The sequence below is a fragment of the Polyodon spathula genome, chromosome 31 (genome assembly GCF_017654505.1).
Source record: "Polyodon spathula isolate WHYD16114869_AA chromosome 31, ASM1765450v1, whole genome shotgun sequence".
In the NCBI taxonomy this organism is placed as follows: Eukaryota; Metazoa; Chordata; class Actinopteri; order Acipenseriformes; family Polyodontidae; genus Polyodon; species Polyodon spathula.
Window position 1 is genome coordinate 1,111,014 of NC_054564.1, and position 21,097 is coordinate 1,132,110.

Consider the following 21,097-nt stretch of genomic DNA (forward strand, 5'->3'; position numbering starts at 1 on the left):
TACTGTGTGTGTGACTTGCTGGCTGATTAAAAAAATAACTAGAAATCCCATGAAATCCCTGCAATGAACTCTCTCCACTTGCTGTAGTGCACCTGTTTTTCACTAAGGGGTCTAATTTAACAGCGGTTTATGGCAGTGATATTCTGTAACAACTACCCTGGCTAAGGGCGTCTGCAAAGAAAAATAATCTGGTATTATGGTTGTGGCAGCAGTATAACTGATTGAATCCAGACCTGGATCCTTTAAGAAACTCTGTGATGTGATTGATAACATTTTCAATCTGTATATAAAAAACAAAACACACTTTGTATGTCCCCCTAATTATTTTATAAAATGCAAAGCATCAAATTAAAGTCAAGGATTAGCTCACCATTAGGGTTAAAGTTGAACCCATGAGACCAAGGCCTCTTCCACTCCTGGTCTTCGTTCCAACCCTGTTCTAAATCGATTAACTGAACCAATTAAACCTCCACCCAGACCCTGAAATAGTTCATTATCTCACTGTATCTGCTCTCAAACCTGGAGCGGAATCGCCCTCCAGGACCGGGTCTGGACAGACTGACAAAAGAGCTCTGTCCAAAATACAAGAATGACACCAGTCGATCCAAAATTATTACATTTACTACAAAATCGCAAAATCCACCTAAACAAACAAGAACCGAAGCAAGGCGAACACCCCCTCCAGCGAAGAATGCTTAGAAAACTGTTTTGCATTCGAAAAAAGTTGCCCTGCCAAAACACACATGCATTATAAAATAGAGACATGGATAGGAAACATAACATGATACAGTTACACACACAGTGATGGCAAAGGGGAGATATTTGTCAAAACATGGATTCTGGGTTTGTTAACTTCAAATTTCAAAACACCCAGGTTTTGATTATTGTAAAAAAAAAAAAAAAAAAAAAAAAAAAAATTAAAGCATCTGCCAAAATTCATAACATTTGTCTGACACCTTGGCATTTATAAAACACATTGACTTGCAGTAATGCGACAGACATCCGAGCTTGACTTCCATGCAAGGCCGCTCAATAGGATTGGCACATCAGAACAAAATGAAGAAAAAGGGAGAGATTCCCAACGCAGGCACATCCTCTGTAGGGTTTCCGTTGAGGCAGCCCCTACCTATTCTTCATGACGGTCAGCATTGAAAAGATTTGAAATTAAGGCATTTTATAAACTAGAAGAAAACATTTCAGCTAAACAGGATCATTTTAATAAAAATCTAAAAAAAAACAACATACAACTGTACAGTTCTGGCCAAAAAAGTTTTGTATTACCTGTACTTAAGATTGAATATATAAAAACATACTGAATTTAGATTTTTTTTATTTATCACATTATCAAATAAAACTACAAAATGATATTGTCTATTGGAAGCCACAGGTAGTAGCTTTTCCGAGTTTTTCCATTAAGTATACGGGGTTAAAAATACAAAAGCGACGTGTAATTCAATATGTTAACATTCAGAAGATTTCATTCGACTTCATGAAGCAAAAGGAGTTCCTTCTATAGGGTGATGCAAAACCTTTGGCCACAGCTGTTTTCATTAATACAAATAGTGACATCCTGTCAAGGGATATCGTTTCAGTCTCTACACAGTTTCTGAGCACATTAAAGGTTAGTTTGGTCGTATTGTTAGAGAGCTGTTAAATATTGAAACATTTTAAAAATAAAACAAAAACAACACACACAAGGATTAAAAAAAAACAACTACTAAATTACATGTGAAAGTCTAGTAACAGTACTGTGCAATACTTGTCTGCCTTTGTGTAAAAAAATAATAATTGGACAGTAATCCCTGCAACTGCTTTTTCGTTGTTATTAAACAATATAGAAATAGAACTAGAAAAAACAAAACAAAACAAAAAAAACCACACCGTTCACCCCCGCCCCCCCAGTAGCTGTCTGAACACCAACATGATTTAAAAATTTGCATCTGGTTTTCTTTTCAATAAATACAAGGTACCCAAGCCACTGTACTACAGTGAAACTTTTTGCTTGTTAGATATCAAAATGTCAAAAACAATGTCCACACCCTGCAGCCGCAAGACACTTGGACTGTTTCAATCAAACCCTTTCAGTCCTGAATTACATTTTGTCGAGCTAAAAGAATGCGAAATTAAAGTTATACAATTATAATTTTTATACAAAAAAAATGAGAACAGGTCAACTATTTATGTGTTTATTAATTTATTTTTACATACATTTTGGTAAACGGGACTTCAAAATGTCCCGTCAGTACGGCATCTGTGAACATAACGCTAAAGACAAGCAGGGACCTTGAGGGTCCCCCAGGACTGAAAGGGTTAAGGAGGTCCAAGTGAGGGTTTGAGAACAGCTAATTTCAGACAACTCTTTCATCGTGAAGAAACCAAACTGTTCATGAAGACCAAAGTTGTACAAAAATGGTATATATAAAAAAACATTATATATAAATAAATCCTGATACCATGGGTTTATAAAAACCCATTATATCGGGATTATATATATAATCCTGAACACTTTCATCCCTGCTTATACATTTTCAGAAGGCAAAGTCCTTTTTATTATTGTTTTGTAATTGTGTGTGCGTGCGTTTTCACTGGGTTTGAAATCCGGCTCTCTTAGCTACGAGATGGCCTTGTGGGGTCTGAGCAGGATAAACAGTGAAGTTTGCACCCATCCATGCAGCAGGGGACTGAGATCGACTAGATAAAGGAAAAGAAAACACTGCCGTCAGGTTATTGGAGTACGGGACAGAATCAAGAAAGTGTTAAATAAAAAACACATTTATTAGCGCCACTTCAGGTTTTAGAAAACTAATAATCAAAAAGCAGACAAAAACGGTTGAGCGATTGCAACACGCTCGCGTTGACTGAAATGAAGCCGAGCGAACACTAAGCCACTATTGGCAACAGCGGCTTGAAGCCTGGTTCCAGGAGACCTAGTTTCCCCAAGCCTCCCTGCCTGGTGTACTGTGCAGCAGCCTGAAACCAGGTTCCAAGCTGCAAAGTGGCTCTGCGTTCCCTCGGTTTTTACTATTTGCATATTTTTTTTTTTTTTTTTTTTTTTTTAAAAGCAAAAACAGGTTAATCTTTAAACAGTATCATCTTTTAATATTAATTTCATAATGCTCAAACATAAATGGCGCGCAAAAAACTGGATGCAAAAATAGGAAAACACATTTGTTAAAAACAGCAAAATTGCACCAAGTCGTTCAAGACAGGAGTATGAAGCAATAGCAAATTCATTTCTGTAAATTCACCTCTATGCTAGTTTCATTAAAGGAGATTCAATTCTGCCTGTCACTTGGACAAAATTTCCATCTTATAGACCTTTTTCCTTTATGCTTGACTGAGTGCTTGTCAAGCCAACTAAATCGATTTCTTCCACTTCTGCATAAACCGATACTCGGGTCGATGAAATCAAAGAGCTGCCGCGGTTTGTACTCGTGCCAGTTGAAGTCCGAGAGAAGGAGAGTCTTCCTCCATCCAAAACCGCAGGGATCCGAGATCACAGTTTGATATTCAAACCGATCACAAAAACAGAATCAGAGGAAGAGCTTGATTGATCTGTCAGCAAGTCAAAGCTGTTGTGCTGCTTAAAATACCAAATTTGTTACTGCAGACGCTCCTTTTACAGAAAAACTTTTATCGTATCACACCTTAACTACCGTACTATTACAAGACTTGCAATAGGCAGGTTTGTTGCCATGACTAGTTTTATTTGACTTATCCTTGTGACAAAACATTCTTTTAGACAGGACAATGTTAACAAAGCATTAACCCACGCACCAAGTACAAATAATGTAACAAAACCTAAATAACTTGGGATGGAAATGCAAGATGGTATATAGCATCTTAGTTTTAATTTCACATGCTTTCTGATGCAGGGTTGGAACAAACGGAATGGGAATTTAAAAAAATTCTCGGAAAAAAATATAAAATTAAAAAAAAGGGAATTGACCTCAACCCTGTCTGTATGTGAACCAATTAAAGCAGCAAATGCAAAGAATGCAAAAAAAAAAAAAGTAGTGAAATTGTATTCTTGTATCAATTGCTGGCAGGTAATGCATATGATGAATGTGAACTACAGTCAAGTTCACTTCAGGGGAAACCACAGCAGATTGAATGTAGGAATTCAGTGGAAAGAAATAGCCCGAGACCATGCTCTTTACAAAAATACTGTCTTGTGCTACATTCTGCAACGAGACCATCAATACTTGCATCAGAAGCTTATACTGCAGCATTCGTTTCCAGCTGTGCAAACAGAAGAAACAAACGAGAAATACAGTATCGTTTTGCTTGCATGGTGCAAACAAGCACATGTAGGTCATTTTATAAACCTGCCATAGTCAAGTGTTTTACAGCAGTCATCATCTGAACCCAAATAAAAAAAAAAATACAATTCAGACGCTGACCATTGCCACAAGATGGACTAGACTGTACTTCAATACATTACACTTGCAAGAGAACAGCCTTTAAAATTCTCTTGGAAATATGTACAGGTCTACACCACCTTTTCTATTAGGCTTCAGCAAGCTACAAACTTTCGACGTTCGTTTTGTACAATACTGTGTAACGGGAAGCCCTCCTCTCTCTCTCTCTCACTTCACACACATTTCACAAGCAGCAACATAACCAACATCATCCTTGGTTCCATGCTCAAGCAAACTAGAATTAGTCTGTTGATGCCAAAGTAAATGTGTGCAAGCCACATGTGATGTATCCAGCAGTAATACAATTAAATACAGCTGGGGGGCCTTTTCAGCACATCTAGTGAGTTTGTTTTAGGACTTGGGTGTATTGTTGGGGTGATTGCAGAGCAGTTTCACCCAATAGATTTCAGTACCACCCTGATTAGCCCCACTGTGTCTAGGTAACAAGCTCAGGTGTGTGAATAAACTCATAGTAAAACCAGGAACGGATCAAACTGCTATGCCAACGAGAGTCTTATTTCAATTCCTGCATGTGGGAGGGATGAAAAAACACTGCTAAAAAGCATGCCAAGTACAGCAGTGAAACAGTTCATTCTAGCCTGAGAAACGTTTTCTTAAATCTTCAGATGCTGAATGCACGGGATGCAGGTTGCGTGAATTCTACTGCATGCTCGTGGAAACTTGAAATAACCGAACTGCAGATGGAAAAATCAAGATATCAATAAAAATCAAACAGTTTTTCCACTTGCAAAACGCTCGTCCGCAGCAAAGCCAGGATTAAATCAAGAGTCAGCTGGCTGAGTTATTGTCCACTGAGACGCGTTCATGAAGGAGGCGGGGTTTCATTGCACCGCCCAAAAAAAACACAAGCGTTTCTGTAGCTAGGAGAGTTTAGTTACTGCTCCTTGACTGTGCAGGACATCAGCTCTCCTAACTAAAACAGAATTACAGGGAGAAGAGAAAAAAATGATAACTCCCTTTATCGAAATTTGTGTTTTTGTTTTATATGTAAAAGGGTTCCTGAGCTGTACTGTTTTTGGCTTCAGCGTAATTGAGACCCTATCGAGGTAACTGGACTGCAGCACGGCTATATAAAACCTGGTGTGATTTAATCCAGGACTCGGGGTACGCAGGTGTTGGGTGTTTGGTGGGGGGGGGGACACCCCCCCCCCCGTTTCACTAAACAGTTGGCAAGTTTAGAGTATACAAAATAATGTATTACAGCGTCTTCTAGATGGATGAGTGAGTCAACGCAGTCCTGACCTTTAGGAAAATACTTTTGACCACCAGACTAACCTCAAAACTAATAGGTCACAGAATACAAATTCCATATCATCTTCACCACCACCTTAGAATTGTTAAAGTTATTTACAAGAGAAAAGGAGAAGGTACCATTTTTTTTAAAGCACTTTATGTATACTGTACAGTATCGTGATTAATTTAAACTGGAAGCAGCACCTCCATCTTGTTACAGAAACAATTAAATTTAGTTAATAGTTTTTGCTTTTTAAAAAAAAAATGGACACAGTACCACATGATCATTTAAGAAGGTGGACAAGGAAGTAACAAAAAATGTAATTTAAAAAAAAAAAAGCTTTTTATATTCAAAACAATTAAAAATGGCACATTATATAATTTAATCTTGCCAAGAAGGGTAAAGCTTCTTCATCCAAAAAGTAGCAGGTAAAAAAAGTCTCTGAATTGACTGCCAATACAGTTTGTTATGATTTTTTTTGTGAACAGCAGTGTCCCAATTTGTAGAAGAAAAAAAAAAACTAAATTATACACACACACTCCATTCAAGATAAGCAGGTGCCTTTCTGAATTCTTAATTTCACTGATAAAATGCAATAAATAAAAATACAATAAAAACTAGCAGAGTGTGTCCAACAGCAGCCCAACCTTTCAACTGGGATAAAAAGGATTCTTCGAACGACCATATGAAGGAAGGAGGAGGAGGAGGTGCATGTCCTAGAAAATAAAACCATCTTTAAATCTGAAAACTGCCCCCCTGGCTGGCTGGCTGGCTGGCTGGCTTACTTACTTAAAACCCTGTTGGTTCCATGCTTGCCCATACATTCCATACGCAGGCACTTGCCAGCCGTTGGGCACATACTGGCCAATCTGCTGGGCATTCCCATACCACTGCCCCCACTGGCCGTAGGGCTGCGCAGCTGCAAACCCAACTTTGTTTTGCTGTGAAAGAAAAAGGTGGATAATTTGCGTCACGTAAAAACAGGTAGGGATACGTTAGTATAGGGTTTTTTTATGCAGTCATTCATTCACGTGTTAATTTATAATTAAAAATAAACTCGGCAATATTTAATTGAACTTTGACTCGTCGATTAAAAGCACTCGATATAATGGGAGTGAAATGCTAAAATCGCTGTGTCGAAATATAATTTTTATTTTTCTAACTTATTTATTTACTTGTATCAGTTGAATGAATTTCTATTTGATGGTAACTTAATCTGTAGGCTAATTATACAATAGTATTTAAGCTTGAGCGAAATATACTTTATACTAAAATATATAATTGGTATATATTTATATATATATTACTATATATAAAGTTATATAATACAGGTTAGCATTTAGTTAAGTGCTACAGTTATAGAAACAATATGCAAGTTGTAGGCTATAGTTATTTAACAGGGCTGGTATTAGGTTGGGGGTTATATAATACAATTAGTACTGAAGCTGTGGGCTACAGTTAGCTATGTTCGTATTTAAAGCAGTCTGCTACAGTTATATCAAATATGAAGTCAGCAGAAGGGCCAGGCTTTTAGCCTGCTTTACCTGCACTTGCGGCTGGGGAGGCTGCTGTGGCAGTTGCTGCTGCATTGGGCTCATGTCCGGAGTCTCCTTCCCCCAGTAGCACTTCACCACGTGGCCGTCTACCGACGTCCCGTTGACGGACACAATGGCGTGGGCAGCCCCCTCGTGGGAGTTGAACCTGGGGGGGGGGGGGGGGGGGGGGGGGGGGGGGGGGGGGGGGGGGGGGGGGGGGGGGGGGGGGTCAGTGAACTCCCAACCAGTAGAGCTGCAGTCCCTCCCCCAACTCTAGGTCTGTCCCAGTCCAGGATTTTGTCCCGTGCGAGTCCTCTGGTTAGTCGATTGACTCCTAGCAGGTTCAGTTAACTCATTCCCGACCTGGTTGTAAAAGCATTGGAACGGGGCTGGACCTGGCAGCCTCTGGACTGTTCTTTTGATTGTTTGAGATTCACACCAGCCCTGCACCCAGTCAAGCTTACTGAAAGAGACCAGGGGCCAGAAGGTAAACCCATTTCAGCACAAATTGTAATTGAAATAAAAATAAAATCAGGACACAAGCTGTAGTCATGTAAGTTGACAATACAGCTAACAAAATTAGAGTAAATCATCATTATAGTTCGTGAAAATTAAGAGATAGACACCAGTTAAAAATGAATACAAAGCAGCCTGTCTTCAAATGGCCACGGTGGCACCTAATGGGTTAAACAGGTCTACGTTAAAGTTCTTCCCATATAATTGTGCAACTCCAAATAGTAACTCTACAGCTGTGGCTAAAAACATTGCATCACTTATAGAATTAACTCATTTTGTTTTATAAAGTCAAATGAAACTTGCTGAATAATGTTACGTTAACATACTGAATTACATACCCACATACTTCCCACATACTTCATGAAACTGACAAAAATATGACACTCAATTTAACAAGAAATACTCGCTGTATTAGTATCATGGCTTCCCGGTAGACACTTGCGATATCGTTTTGTAGTTTCTTTGATTACATGCTAAATAAAATTTCTCGATTAAGTTCATATTTGTTTTTTTTTTTTTTGTAGATTTTAGCATGGCTCCTGATCGCTCTAATTCCTGCACCTACCTGGTCTCTTCCATAATACGACATGTGCTCTGAAACCCAGGACTGGGTGCAGGTCCAGCACCCCACTTACATTTAAAACTAGAGCAATAATATTCCTTCTAACCAAGATCCTGTTTTATTAAAAACATACCTTACAAAAGAATATCCCTTGTCTGGGAAAACTCTAATCTCCATGATCTGTCCAAAAGGAGAGAACGTCTGTCTCATCAGTTGCTCTGGAAGAAATACAAAAGCAGGGACTAATTAAAAAATGATGTTCTAGCAAAGCTTCTGCATGACACAGTATATCCCATTACAGAGGTTCTGTACTAAGACACACGGTCAAACACACTACATATACGGCAACTTGTCCAAAAAAAAAATATTATAATAAATCTAACTTATAGTTCAACACATGGCCCAGCCACATGCATTGTACTTACTTTTAAAAATGATACACTTGTTATCATACAACATTACCCATCACTGTTCACAGTGTAGTTACTGTCCAAGGTTCGACAGGGAGCTACAGGGACGGAAACAAAATTCTGCGACCCTGAGCAAGTCACTGAACCTCCTTGCGCTGCGTCTTTCGGGCGAGACGTTGCTGTAAGTGACTCTGCAGCTGATGCATAGTTCACACGCCCTAGTATCTTGTAAAGCGCTTTGTGATGGTGGTCTGCTATGAAAGGCGCTATATAAAAATAAAGATTACTATAATAATGAAGTCTCCTATTGCACAGCAGTTTCACTCATTCCAGGTTTTACTGCATAGCTACAGTGAGTATAGGTGGTAACAAGCTCAGGTGTGTTTTATTAAACTTGTAGCAAAACCAGGAATGGATCAAACCGCTATGCAATGGGAGTCTCACCCCCCCACCCCCTCCCAATCCCTGTGGTAGTGTGAAATCTGCATGACGAGACTCTTAAGACCATCTGAAGCGCAGCCTCCCTTTATAAAAGGATGCAGCTCAGACACTGTGCAAACTTCACAGCAAAGGAGAACTTGTCTCTCACCTGTAAGTCCTGATGTAACTCCTCCACAGTACACAGTGCAGTTGCTCGGGCTGGACTGGTTCACCACATCCTCAAAGGACAACTGTTTGGCATTCGCAGCTGTGAGGAGGGGAGCAGGTTTGGGTTAGCAAGTCAGTCCAGATGTAGCTTTTGCAGGTTGGAACAACCCCCCCCCCCCCCATAAAAGAGTTTCCATTAGATACAGGACAATTAAATCACTTCCTTAAAATAAGAAGCCCATTCATAAATGAATTACAAAATTGTACGTATGTATGTTAACACTTATTGACGTTTGTCATCAAGTTTCCATACGCTATTTGCAACAGTGTTATTTACTATTGTATTAAGTGTTATAAATATTGTTTGATACACTATACGTACCCAGCAATGATACCTCTTGTAAGCGAGTATGTTGAACATTCATTCGTATTATCAAGTGACAGTTAAGAATCTGATGAAGTAACCGAGTTAAGGCACAGGGGAACAACATTTACGAATTAACTCCATTAACTTTCATAGAGCTGGAGTCATAAATAAATATCGATACTTGGTTAATTCACCAGGTTTTTAACCATCACTTGGTAAGACGAATGAGGCATCATTGCTGTGTAAGTACAGTGTATCAGACAACATTTACAATACTTGATACACTGAGAAATAACAGTTACAAACAGGGTACGTAAACTTGAGACAACTGTTTGTGTGTAATATATATAAAATTACACACACACTGTCGGCTTACTACTACAGTGACAAGCGTAATACCTGTTACTGTGCTATTTCTATTATGATGCAATGTACTATCATTGAAGGTATGGGTTTAGATGTATGCATGTTAAAAGTTCTATATTTGAGAACATGTTTATTACAAGAACAGATTTTGTCGTAGCTTTTGCTGGTTGTAAACCTGAACTCACAGAAAGGTTGAACGCTAGTTAAAAAACTTACTGTCGTAAGTAGCTTTAGGAGCTGGGGGCTTTCTTGTAGCCCAGTTCGTTCTGATCTGCCTGCCTCCGAGCCACTGGCCCCCCATCTGCTGAATGGCGTTCTCTGCATCCTAAAAGTAGAAGATGAAAAACAATGTTAATGAAGTTTCCAAGATTGACACCTGGGGCTAGTTTCACAAAGCAGTTCCAGGTAGCAGTCTGCTCAATCCAATGCACTGCTTCCGTTTTTTTAAAAAAGGGTACAAAACCAGAGCTCTTGCTAGCTAGCAGCCTGCGCAGTGCTGGCAGCGCACTGTGCGACCTGCCCCCGTTTCCAGGGGTGACGCCAGGTATCGAAGTGGGACACTTTCTGTACGTGAAGCATCGTATCCTAACAGAGGTTTGCATCGCGACAACGCGACCAAAACACCAGCACAGCTCGCTGCAGCTCATCAAGCAACTCTCCAATGAAGATTAAGCGTGTTTTAGAGCCGGTACGAGGAACACGCACTCTGTCCTTAACTTATCTGAACTGCTGTGTCTTTTAATAAAGTAGTAAAGCATTAGGATTATGCATCACACAGGTAGCCCAGCAAGACCATCTCATGCACCGCGATGCGTAACGCGTGGCTACACGCACACCGCGATACGTATTGCATTGGAAAACAAGACAACGGCTGAGATGCTTACCCATTTGTTGAAGAAAGAGACGAAACCATAGCCTTTTGACTTCCCTGTAGCCATATCCTTAACCACCCTGGCATCCCTATACAGACACAAATAAAGAAAAGGTGGCGGGGGGGGTCTGTCAGATCAGGGTACCCAACACACTTCTGATGAAGATTAAAATAAAGGAGCTATACTGAATACTAATTATATATTTTTTATATATAAAATTTGGAGACAACCTTATCAGTTCTTGCGTTAATTTTAAAATCTTAGGATTACACATTTTAAAAAGTCATTCACTACTAGGTCCTTGCACAAAAAAAACAAAACAAATATACTGCGTACCATTTTATATATCACACTGCCAAGAGAGAATGCAATTCCATAAAGATACAGGGTGATTATACCGAGACTCAGAGCAGTTCAGCCGGAATGCCGATCCAATCTTTGGCCACTCAGTTAGTACAATATTATAAACAGAGTATGCTTGATAAACACTTTCAACAAGGCCACAGCCCATTATGAAAACTGTTACAATGGCATTTTAACAGTTTTAAATAGCGAGAGCCCACAAGCCATTATCAGAGCTCTCCGAAGCACAGTACTTACGATATTCTCCCGAACGGGGCAAACGCTGCCTTGACGTCTTCCGTGGTTATCTCTGGGCTCAAGTCCCCAACAAAGACATGGAAGTGATCTAGCAAACACAGAGGCAAGGTGAGTGGTGTGGTCCTAAATCTCAAGGAACCGGACAGCCACTACAATACAATTTCTGAAGTATTACAAAAATTCACGTTTTATATGCACACTGAACTTAACACATAACTGGTAATATGTTTAATCTCAATTCTACAAGAAAAGTCCAGAAAACCCCAGCTTCGTTTGTGTCCATGGTTGCAGAGGATGCACTGCCTGCTGCTGACGTCTTCTGTGGCATTTTTAGCCTTTTTAAAAGTACTAGTCTGTAATAAAAGTTCTTAATGCTCTCTTTGTTGCATCAAGAGGACTGAATCAGACAGCTGTGTGGGAGGCGAGCGTCATGTGACTAAGCTTGCCTATTACTGCTGCCAAAAGAACAATGCTGTATTCCGATTATATTTGTCAGACACCTTTATCCAAGGCGACTTGCAGGTGTTACAGGGTTACGACAATGCAAGCTTCGTATTTAAATGAAGTGTAGTTTACAGTAAAAACACTTCTTTAAATGAGCCTATTCACTCTTGGATCAAGGGCAGAGTCCACACTCTGACATGACACAGGTATATGAATTCAAAACCCTAAAACATTTGAGGACTTTGGAATGAAACGATAAAAAAAAATTTGAATTTAACCCTTTGTGGTCCTACATCAAACCAGGTGTGACATCAAAAAGACGTCAAGCGCAGGTTTCTAGTCGTTATAAAAAGCAGAAAAAGCAGAGAAAACCTTTCAATGGCCGAAATCTGATAGCCCCCTGCACTACACAGATAACACAGACATAAACAAAGGAGAGAGCTGCTTCTGCATCCAGCGCTCAAAGAATATCAGGACATTTGCAGAGCTTTTTGAGATGTTATAATATGAAATATAAAATAATGACTCGGATCGCATTATAGAGGAGTTTGGTGATAAAACGAGTGATCAGGAGAGGATTCACAGAAGTCTGTGAAAAATACAGCGAACAAGGGGTGGGGCTTGGCTGGAGATGCAGTACTGAGTGTCCTTTTGCGATTCAGTGCCTGTTAAACCTGTTTTACTCTGGAAAAAAAAATAAAATTTAAACAGTGCGTGTGAAAGTAAATTGGTCCCGATGCGCCAGACAAAGAGCCCAGGGCTACGCGGAGACAAACTGTTCACGACTAATCCTGATAAGCCCCCTGGATTAACCTGGCAAATACTTAACAAAAACAAAAAAAAAAAAATAAATTAACAAAAAAAAAAAAAAAAAAAAAAAAACATAGAACCTCTTATGAGGTTCTGCATGAATAATAATAATAATAATAATAATAATACTCACTGCTTGTGTCTTTCTTCTGGCTACTTGGGGTTGTTGCCCAATTCACTTTAACTTCCTAAAAAAAAACAAAAAAAAATGAAAAAAGGGTAAAAAAGTGTTTAGTCGTACTAATTTTCACACATTAAAACAAGGTTTCTCCTAAGCTAAAAATCCAACACACACAATGCGAGTCTCTGTAGAGAATACCGGATCCTGACAATGATGCAATCTTATATTTTTCCCCCAAAATAGGTTGCAAAGTCTCGAGTGAGAACCTGGTTAAAACAAACAATCTGACAAGAGTAAAAAAAAAAAAAAAAAAAAAAAAAAAAAAAAAGTCTAAAATAACAAGGCACTTACAAACGAGGGAAATATGAACTTGTTTACTGAACTCCTCAATGGTCCTTCATTACCTGTTGAGGATAAAATATTGTTTTTTTTTATAAACTGAACGGGATGCTACCAGGTTTACAACAGATCATATGACGCTGCTATAAATATATTGTTCTTTAAATTAGAATAATAAATTCTGCTGCTTTAGGAGAGAGTCAACGTGCATATGTACCCCAGGACCTCCGGGCTGCGTGAAACGCACGCGCATTCAAAAGGGCACACAACGCCTCTACACAAACATGCCACCTGGCTTGGATCAGCGAATGCAACAGCCAGACACGCGGAAGCCTAGAAATTTGCTTTTAGTAGGGAAGTGTCGTTTTTCGGACGACTTGCGTGACAGTTTCTGATCAAATGCTACAACTCAGACAGTTTGTGCAAATCTTTTTTTTTTTTTGCAGAAGCTTTACGTTTGATAGCGTTTTTGATTATTATTACTACTGAGTACATTTTTTTTGCATAATACAAGGTTGCATATTCAGGAAATGCTCCTCTGGGAAAAGTGAAGAGTGAGTGTGTGTGCTACTGTGGTCATTTCTTAGTCAAAACTAAAGATTTTACTTCAGCAGCCATTTGAGGTGCATCTATATTATTAATTTGAACATATGACGCGTGGCGATATAATTTGGGAACAAAAACGTACGCATGCAGATAAAATGTATTTAAAAAAATATATAAAAACACACGCTTAAGCAGCAGATCCAATCAAGTCTGTGCACATGAAACACTTTGTAAATACATTGCGATGAGGGCTAGAAATGTTAAAACTGTCTAATTTAAGCACTCTAACTTACTCTTAGCAAACAAATGAACATCAGACTTCAACATAGACTAGAATACCATTGTGATTTGAGAGGATTAAAAAAAAAGTCAACAGGAGTTTATTTAGAATTTGAAGTCAGAAACTTCAGTCACCCAAGAAAGTCTGCAGAAATATTTGCTAGCCTTTTATTATGCGTACAGGGGAAAAAAAAACGCAAACGTTTTTGGCGCAAATATCAAATTCCACAAACACATACTTTGTATATTGCAACAGGTGGCCATTTTTGGATAATAATAGGCTTTGTGGGTGTGATCCACCAAATATTTATGGCTTTAACATAAGTGCGGTTTGGAGAGTTTTCTTATTAAGACATGAAATGCAGGATAGGTTTTGATTTTACATTAAAAATAAATTCTGAAGGGTCGCCAAAAATAAGTTACCTTTCTTTGACGTTACTTACCTGTGTGTGATTGGTTTGAACTGTTATACCCCCCCCCATCCCACCCCCCCATTCCTATCCCTAAAAACACATCTCTGCTACTACAGAATGTGCGAACACAAGGTGAATCAGGACACTATCCCCGTGTCTGGAATATTCTGGAGGCTTATTTCAGCAAGGAATCCAGCATTTAAATGCAGTGATGACATTGATACAGGTGGCATCTGCCTGGCTAGAGCAAATCAAGAGACTACGGACTACAAAATGTTGCCCACACACTATAAAATGCTGTTTACGTTCAAACAAACCTGATGGGAAAGCATAACACGTCCGATAAAGACCACAAACTGAATCATTCCCTGGGTCAGGAATAATTGAAGACTCACACTGCATTGCAGTTTGTGCCATTCAAGCTTCCAGTGTGGCAAGTCATGGAACGAAAAGACTCCTATTGCACAGCAGGTTCACCCATTCCAGGTTTTACTACAAACTTGATTAGCCACAGTGTGCACAGGTAAACAAGCTCAGGTGTGTTTTATTAAACTCGTAGCACATCCAGGAATGGATCAAACTGCTATTATTATTATCGCCATCCCTGTGTGGGTTTAATGAAAGGCCACACCATGCATTTTAGGTACAGGTCACCTACAACAAAGAGATCACAGTGAAAAAAAAAACAATACACACTTAAATGGCAGACACTTGCCAATGAGTTGCCAGTGGAGACTAACCAAACCTCAGGCGTTTCGCACTCCGAGCCTCATTCACCCCCAACTCACCCTTTAGATACGATAGCTTACCTTACCCATTATTTTCCTTCCGTTCATGGCAGCCAATGCTGCCGCGGCGTGTCGGTGCTCATAAAACTCTACGAAGCAGTATGGGTCGTTACCTGCAGTCTGAAAACGAAAAATAATACTGCGCTATAAGAGTGTATTTCAGCAAGGAGAGAGACAGAGAGATGAATTATTATCATCATTATTATAATTATTACTTAGTCATTTAGCAATCCGAAGGACGGAGCACAAGGAGGTTAACAGAACACGATAGGTACTTAAAACCTAGAGTTAAACAGCTTCCTAAAATTCCTCTCTGGAATTTCCTTAGGCTTCAATCCTCACTTCAGGACCTGAAGATTATTATTATCTAGCCCAGGGGTGCACAAATCCGGCCCTCGAGATCCACTCCAGTCCATGTTTTCACTCCAAGCAGGTTCTAAAATAACTCACTCAACCTGTTAAGAGGCAATTAACCTATTTAGGACCTGAATGGAATAAAGACCAGGACTGGAATGGATTTCGTGGGCCTGAGCTGTGCATCCCTGATCTAGTCAGTCAGAAGGCGCTTTTATCCACAGCGACTTGCAGAGACTAGGCGGTGAACTATGCATCACAACAACTGCTGTGGTGCTCAGGGTCACCACACAGTGACTCAGCGGCTGGGATCTGAACCAGAAACCTCCTAGAAACAAGCCCGTTCCTTTAACAGCTCCACCACCAAACCTCCTTAAGAGATGTGCATATTATTCGGATCAAGCTCTCCATAGGTGAACGTCACTGGTGTTGAATCGGACTAATTTACCATTCCCCATGAAGAAACAGCTACTTGGGTTTGGTATGGATTGCTACTCATCTTAAAACTCTATGGAGCACAGCAACCCACCCGAATCCAAGCAAGCAGCTTCTTCAATCAGAACGAGTAAATCAGCCCGATCGACACCAGTGACCCCCGCCTGTGCAGATCACAATCCGACCGATGGATTGAAAAAGCACCATGCTACAGCAGGGGTGACCAAACCTGATCCCGGACAGCCACCACTCTGCACATTTTCTGGGACTCTTTAAATCATCCATGGCTAAAGACCTAGAATATTTTATTTATTTATTTATTTATTTTTAAAGTGCTGTTGACCAATTTAAAAAAGTAATTTGTTCCACTTATGCAATTGAGAACTCGGGCGGGTGGAACGAAAACCAGGAGACCCTGCGGCCCTCCAGGATCAGGGCTGTGCTACAGTGATACACGACACTGGATTACGAGAGAGAGAGAGACTTACATCTACAATCATTTTACAGCTTTTGCACGGTCCAATCTGACTGAACAGCTGAAGGATAAGAGCTTCTGTCACATCTCGAGAGAGATTTCCGACGTAACTGTAAAACAGAGAGAGAGAGAGAGAGAGAGAGAGAGAGAGAGAGAGAGAGAGAGAGAGAGAGAGAGAAGAAACCAGTTATTCAATTGCACAAGTCAAAACATTTCTATGAACTGGAAGGGGACAACAGAAACAGATGCTGGAAGTGTGGAACAAAACAGGGTTGGTAATAGCCCTCCCACTGCGTAGCAGTTTGATCTGTTCCTGGTTTTACTATGAGTTTAATAAGACACACCTGTGCTTGTTACCTATACACACTGAGGCTGATCAAGCTTGTAGTAAAACCAGAAATGGGGCAAACTGCTATGCAACAGGAGTCTTCTTTCCAGCCCTGAATAGTGTATAGCATACAACACCATCAATGAATGCATTGAGAAAGGCTTCTAGATCGAAACATTTGAATTTATAAAACTGTAGCATTTCTAAACTATATACACCAAACTTGCTTGTGAAATCACCTGTAAAAAAAGGTGCAGAGATAAAGGCTAAAAAACACAAACCAGTGCCTCGCAATGTTTAACGGAGTAAGCTGAAAGCTTTCCCTTTCTGTATATTTCCTCCAGCAGGGTCATTTTGGCTCAAGTGAATCTGGGGAGGGTGTTCTGCACTTGTGGTTGATGATACCTAAACACGTGGCAGGGAAAGGATTTCCTAGAAAGGTGTGTGCGCACCTGTGCATGTGCTAAAGACGGGGCTGTGCGTTACTCACGGGCCCAGACATATTGAAAGAAGTGCGTGAAGCTGGTAAATGAGCAACTAGAAGTTAGCACTCTACCCAGCCTATTTTTGTGAAACAAATCCTTCTGCGAAACAATTAGTGCATGCAGGATCCCAAGACACCTTGAATGAGGAAGCTACAAGACCGCCCCTTTAGTCACAGTTGGTTTGGGAGCAGAATGCAGGGTTGGAAATAACATTGCACTGCAGTGTCACCCAGTCCAGGTTTTACTAGCAGCTTGATCAGCCCACAGTGTGTCTAGCTAACAAGCTCAGGTGTCTCATAGTAAAACCGGGAATGAATCAAACTGCTTCGCATATTTCCATCCCAATAACGGGTTTAACAGACCGCAAGACTTCAGGTTTTTGCAACTAGGCTGGCGTTTATACCGAAAGAGAAAGGTTTGGGTATCCTAATTCCTGGAGTTTATACAATGACACTGCCTGCCAACACTTTTTCAAAAAGCATTACGATCTACTGTCATGTTCAGCGCTTCCGTTCTGGAAGTTTTAAACGGTACAGGCTGGGCTGTATGTACTCTTGCATCAAAATAATAAAAAAAAAAGCAACTTCTAGATAACTTTGTAAAACACACAGGTAACAAGCACACTCCAAATTCAGGTCTGCAAAAATTAAAATCGTTAAAAAGGAGGCTCATCCCTATAATAACCAGAGCCTTACACCTAGCACACAATAGCGTTGGGAAAACTCGCTTTAATTAACAGCATCAATACTGGAAGAATGTGTCTAAAAGCGACGGTATTTCAGCCCCCAAAAATATATCTATAACGCCATCGATGGAGCAGATTTAACTCGGAACAGGAGTCACAGACTTAAGGGAAGGCGCCTAGTCGTTGCGCTGTTTGTTTGGGTAAACGCAGCAAAGTCCAGAAACTCAATATATAATCACGGGCTGGTGTGCTATTTATTTTTATTTATTTTTTTGTAGTACGTGAACGATTTCCCCAAAGTGATATTCCGATTTGAAACAGGCGAGCGAGTTAAGTGCATCGATTTATTTATTTATTTTTTATTTTTTTTTTTTGGGGGGGGGGGGGGGGGTTGAAACGATGGTACCCCCCCCGAAATGGGGGGGCGAATCAGTAAAATTATTACTAATTATGCTATTACTAACGATAAGGAGGCAGTCGTTTGGCACTCACAAACCGCTTGCCGAAATCAGGCGCCTTTTGATCTAGCAAAACAACCCCCCCCCCCCCCCCCCCCAAAAAAAAAAAAAGAGGCCGCTCCGGCGAGGTTCGCTGCACCGCAAAATTTTGACGAAACTGGCGTTTAACACCGTTTTGAGGTTTTGTGTGTGTGGCAAGGCAGAGAAACGCAAAAACTGAACCGAAGAGACAGAGAGAGAGGGGTTTAAAAAAAGAAAATACTCACAGCGTCTTCGGCTGCTCGTCATCAATCATCATCATTTTAATTATTATATTATTATTTATTATTTTTTTTTTTTTTTAAAAAAGACTTCGTGCACCCTGAGAATAAATCCTTGTGCTCTTGTTTCGCGTTGCTTGTTTGTTCTGAGGTTGTTTTTAAAGGCAGAAACCCCCTCTCTCTCTCTCTCTATCCCTCTCTCTTGCAGAGCCGCCTCTGCTCCTCTTTCTGGAACAAAAGAAAACGCGACAGAAGATGGCGGGCGAGTCCGAGCGGATATCGCGGCGCGCAGGCGCGGTGCCACCGGCATATTCATTTATCATTGCGCACCATTACGCAAATGCAACATGCTTTTTTAATTACTTATTTTAGCAAATTAGAATATATAAAGATATATATATATGTTGTTAATATACACACATATATATATACTTACTCCACACATATATATAGATATATATTATATTATTGATATATATATATATATAATATAATATAATATTATCTTTGTTGTAAAATACCACATATATATATATATACCTATACTTACGTACTTTTAATTTCCACGATTTATTAAAAAGTTATATTATTTATTAATATAATAATAATTACTTATTATTATTTATTTTTTGCACACGCGGCGGGCCCTTAGCTTTGCGCAGGTCGCCAGCGTTCTTACCCCTTAGAACGATACTATGGTACTATGTGGGCGCCGCTGCGACGGACCCTCTCTTATCTAATCCTCCTGGTCAACGACTGGCTAATCCTTACAGCGATATCCGCGACTTTACCCTCCCATCGACAGGTACATCCTGTCACACACACACCTGAACACGCGTCCTCAGTGTTGAAAGAGTTCCGTTTGAAATACCCGATACAATTATTATTATTATTATTATTATTATTATTATTATAATAAGTAATAATACTGTGTTCCCTCATAATAATAAATAAACTTTTTTATGACGATGTATTCGAGACTGAAACGTAAAGTTATCAAAACTCTGTCAAAATTGTTACAGGTGTGCCACCGTTTTCTACATGTCCACACGGTGGCGCCAGATGTAAAATCCTAAAAGGTCTTGACAATGTCGACCCAGGGGGACTTTTTCGACCTGAAAAAAGAAACAAGGACCAGGGGTCACAAATGGAGTTTAGACAAAGGGACATTCAGAACAGAAAATAGGAGGCACTTTTTTACACAGAGAATCGTGAGGGTCTGGAACCAACTCCCCAGTAATGTTGTTGAAGCTGACACCCTGGGATCCTTCAAGAAGCTGCTTGATGAGATTCTGGGATCAATAAGCTACTAACAACAAACGAGCAAGATGGGCTGAATGGCCTCCTCTCGTTTGTAGACTTTCTTATGTTCTTTTGTCAAATAAATAATAAGGTAGGATAAACACTGCCCATCCAAATCGAGGCTGTTTTAACCAGCAGCAGTGAGCAATCTCGGAAAACAGTCGCTATGTCTGATAGTTTATTTATATATCAGTTATATGTGCAAAGGTGTGGAGGATATTTTATACCAAAATTAAATAAATAAATAAATGCATGAATAAATATCGAAATTAATCAATACACGTAGAAATAATCAAATAAACAAAAAATAAACAAAAAATAGAAATTCGACAACATTTTGCAATTCGTGTAATACAGTACGGTAAACATTGTCGTGTGCAGTACCGCCTGCTAACAGCAGGTCGCAGTGTTGGCCTTCAAAACCCGTTCACTTGCAAAATAAACCCTGCAGGCGCGGTTATAGCAAATGTACGGAAAAATTTAAACTCGACTTTTAAAACTCGAATTTCGACTATGAACATTTTTGAAACTTCGACTATCGTACTAATGCAATATGAAGACATAACCGGTTTATATACAGCTTCCTGAAACGATGCAGTATATTGAATATATTATTAATCGCGGCTGTTTTTAGTAATTCTAGTTTTTATTTAGGTTTGTAACAATACTAATATACAAGTGAATTATAGACGGATTGCTTGATGCGCGTTATTGAACGCTCGGTTTGGTTTATAATTGAACTCTGTCTTGCTTGCACTGTCTTAAATAAAGTGTAATAACATTTTAAAGCCTGCCTCTTGGATCCAGGCCAGTTTTACAGCATATAGAGATCGTAATTAAGACCGGTGGGGAGATGGAGGAAGGCTAATTTCACAAAACAAATCGAAATATGCAAGCTAAACTCCCCGGGGGGGTAGGGGGGGTCTGCTTTCATTTTATTCCTGGCACAGCGCACAGGCTGAGGCCAACCTCATGAATAAAACACGAGGCCTGACTGAAGAACTCATTAGCGCATTAGCTGTAAATTTCCCTTTCCAATCGGACCGCAGCGCTGTTTTTTTTTTTCATTTTTGTTTAGTTATT

At 39.7% G+C, this 21,097-nt stretch overlaps 1 protein-coding gene across 2 annotated transcripts; it reads right to left on the reverse strand.

Annotated features, from left to right (window-relative positions):
- Positions 1 to 603: 603 nt before the first annotated feature.
- LOC121303157 (nucleolysin TIA-1-like) lies at positions 604 to 18,954 on the reverse strand. 2 transcript variants are annotated; one of them, XM_041233659.1, is made up of 13 exons: positions 18,719 to 18,954; positions 16,510 to 16,606; positions 15,259 to 15,352; positions 13,219 to 13,271; positions 12,880 to 12,934; positions 11,493 to 11,580; positions 10,905 to 10,980; positions 10,237 to 10,345; positions 9,289 to 9,387; positions 8,423 to 8,507; positions 7,221 to 7,377; positions 6,466 to 6,617; positions 604 to 2,691 (listed from the first exon to the last, which is right to left on the reverse strand). In XM_041233659.1, exons 1-13 carry the CDS (start codon positions 18,751 to 18,753, stop codon positions 2,583 to 2,585), a joined length of 1,209 nt encoding a protein of 402 aa, XP_041089593.1. In that variant the 5' UTR covers positions 18,754 to 18,954; the 3' UTR covers positions 604 to 2,582. The 2 variants fall into 2 exon arrangements, with proteins under 2 accessions (XP_041089593.1, XP_041089594.1); XM_041233660.1 differs by lacking the exon at positions 13,219 to 13,271 and having other exon boundaries at positions 15,254 to 15,352.
- Positions 18,955 to 21,097: the final 2,143 nt, after the last annotated feature.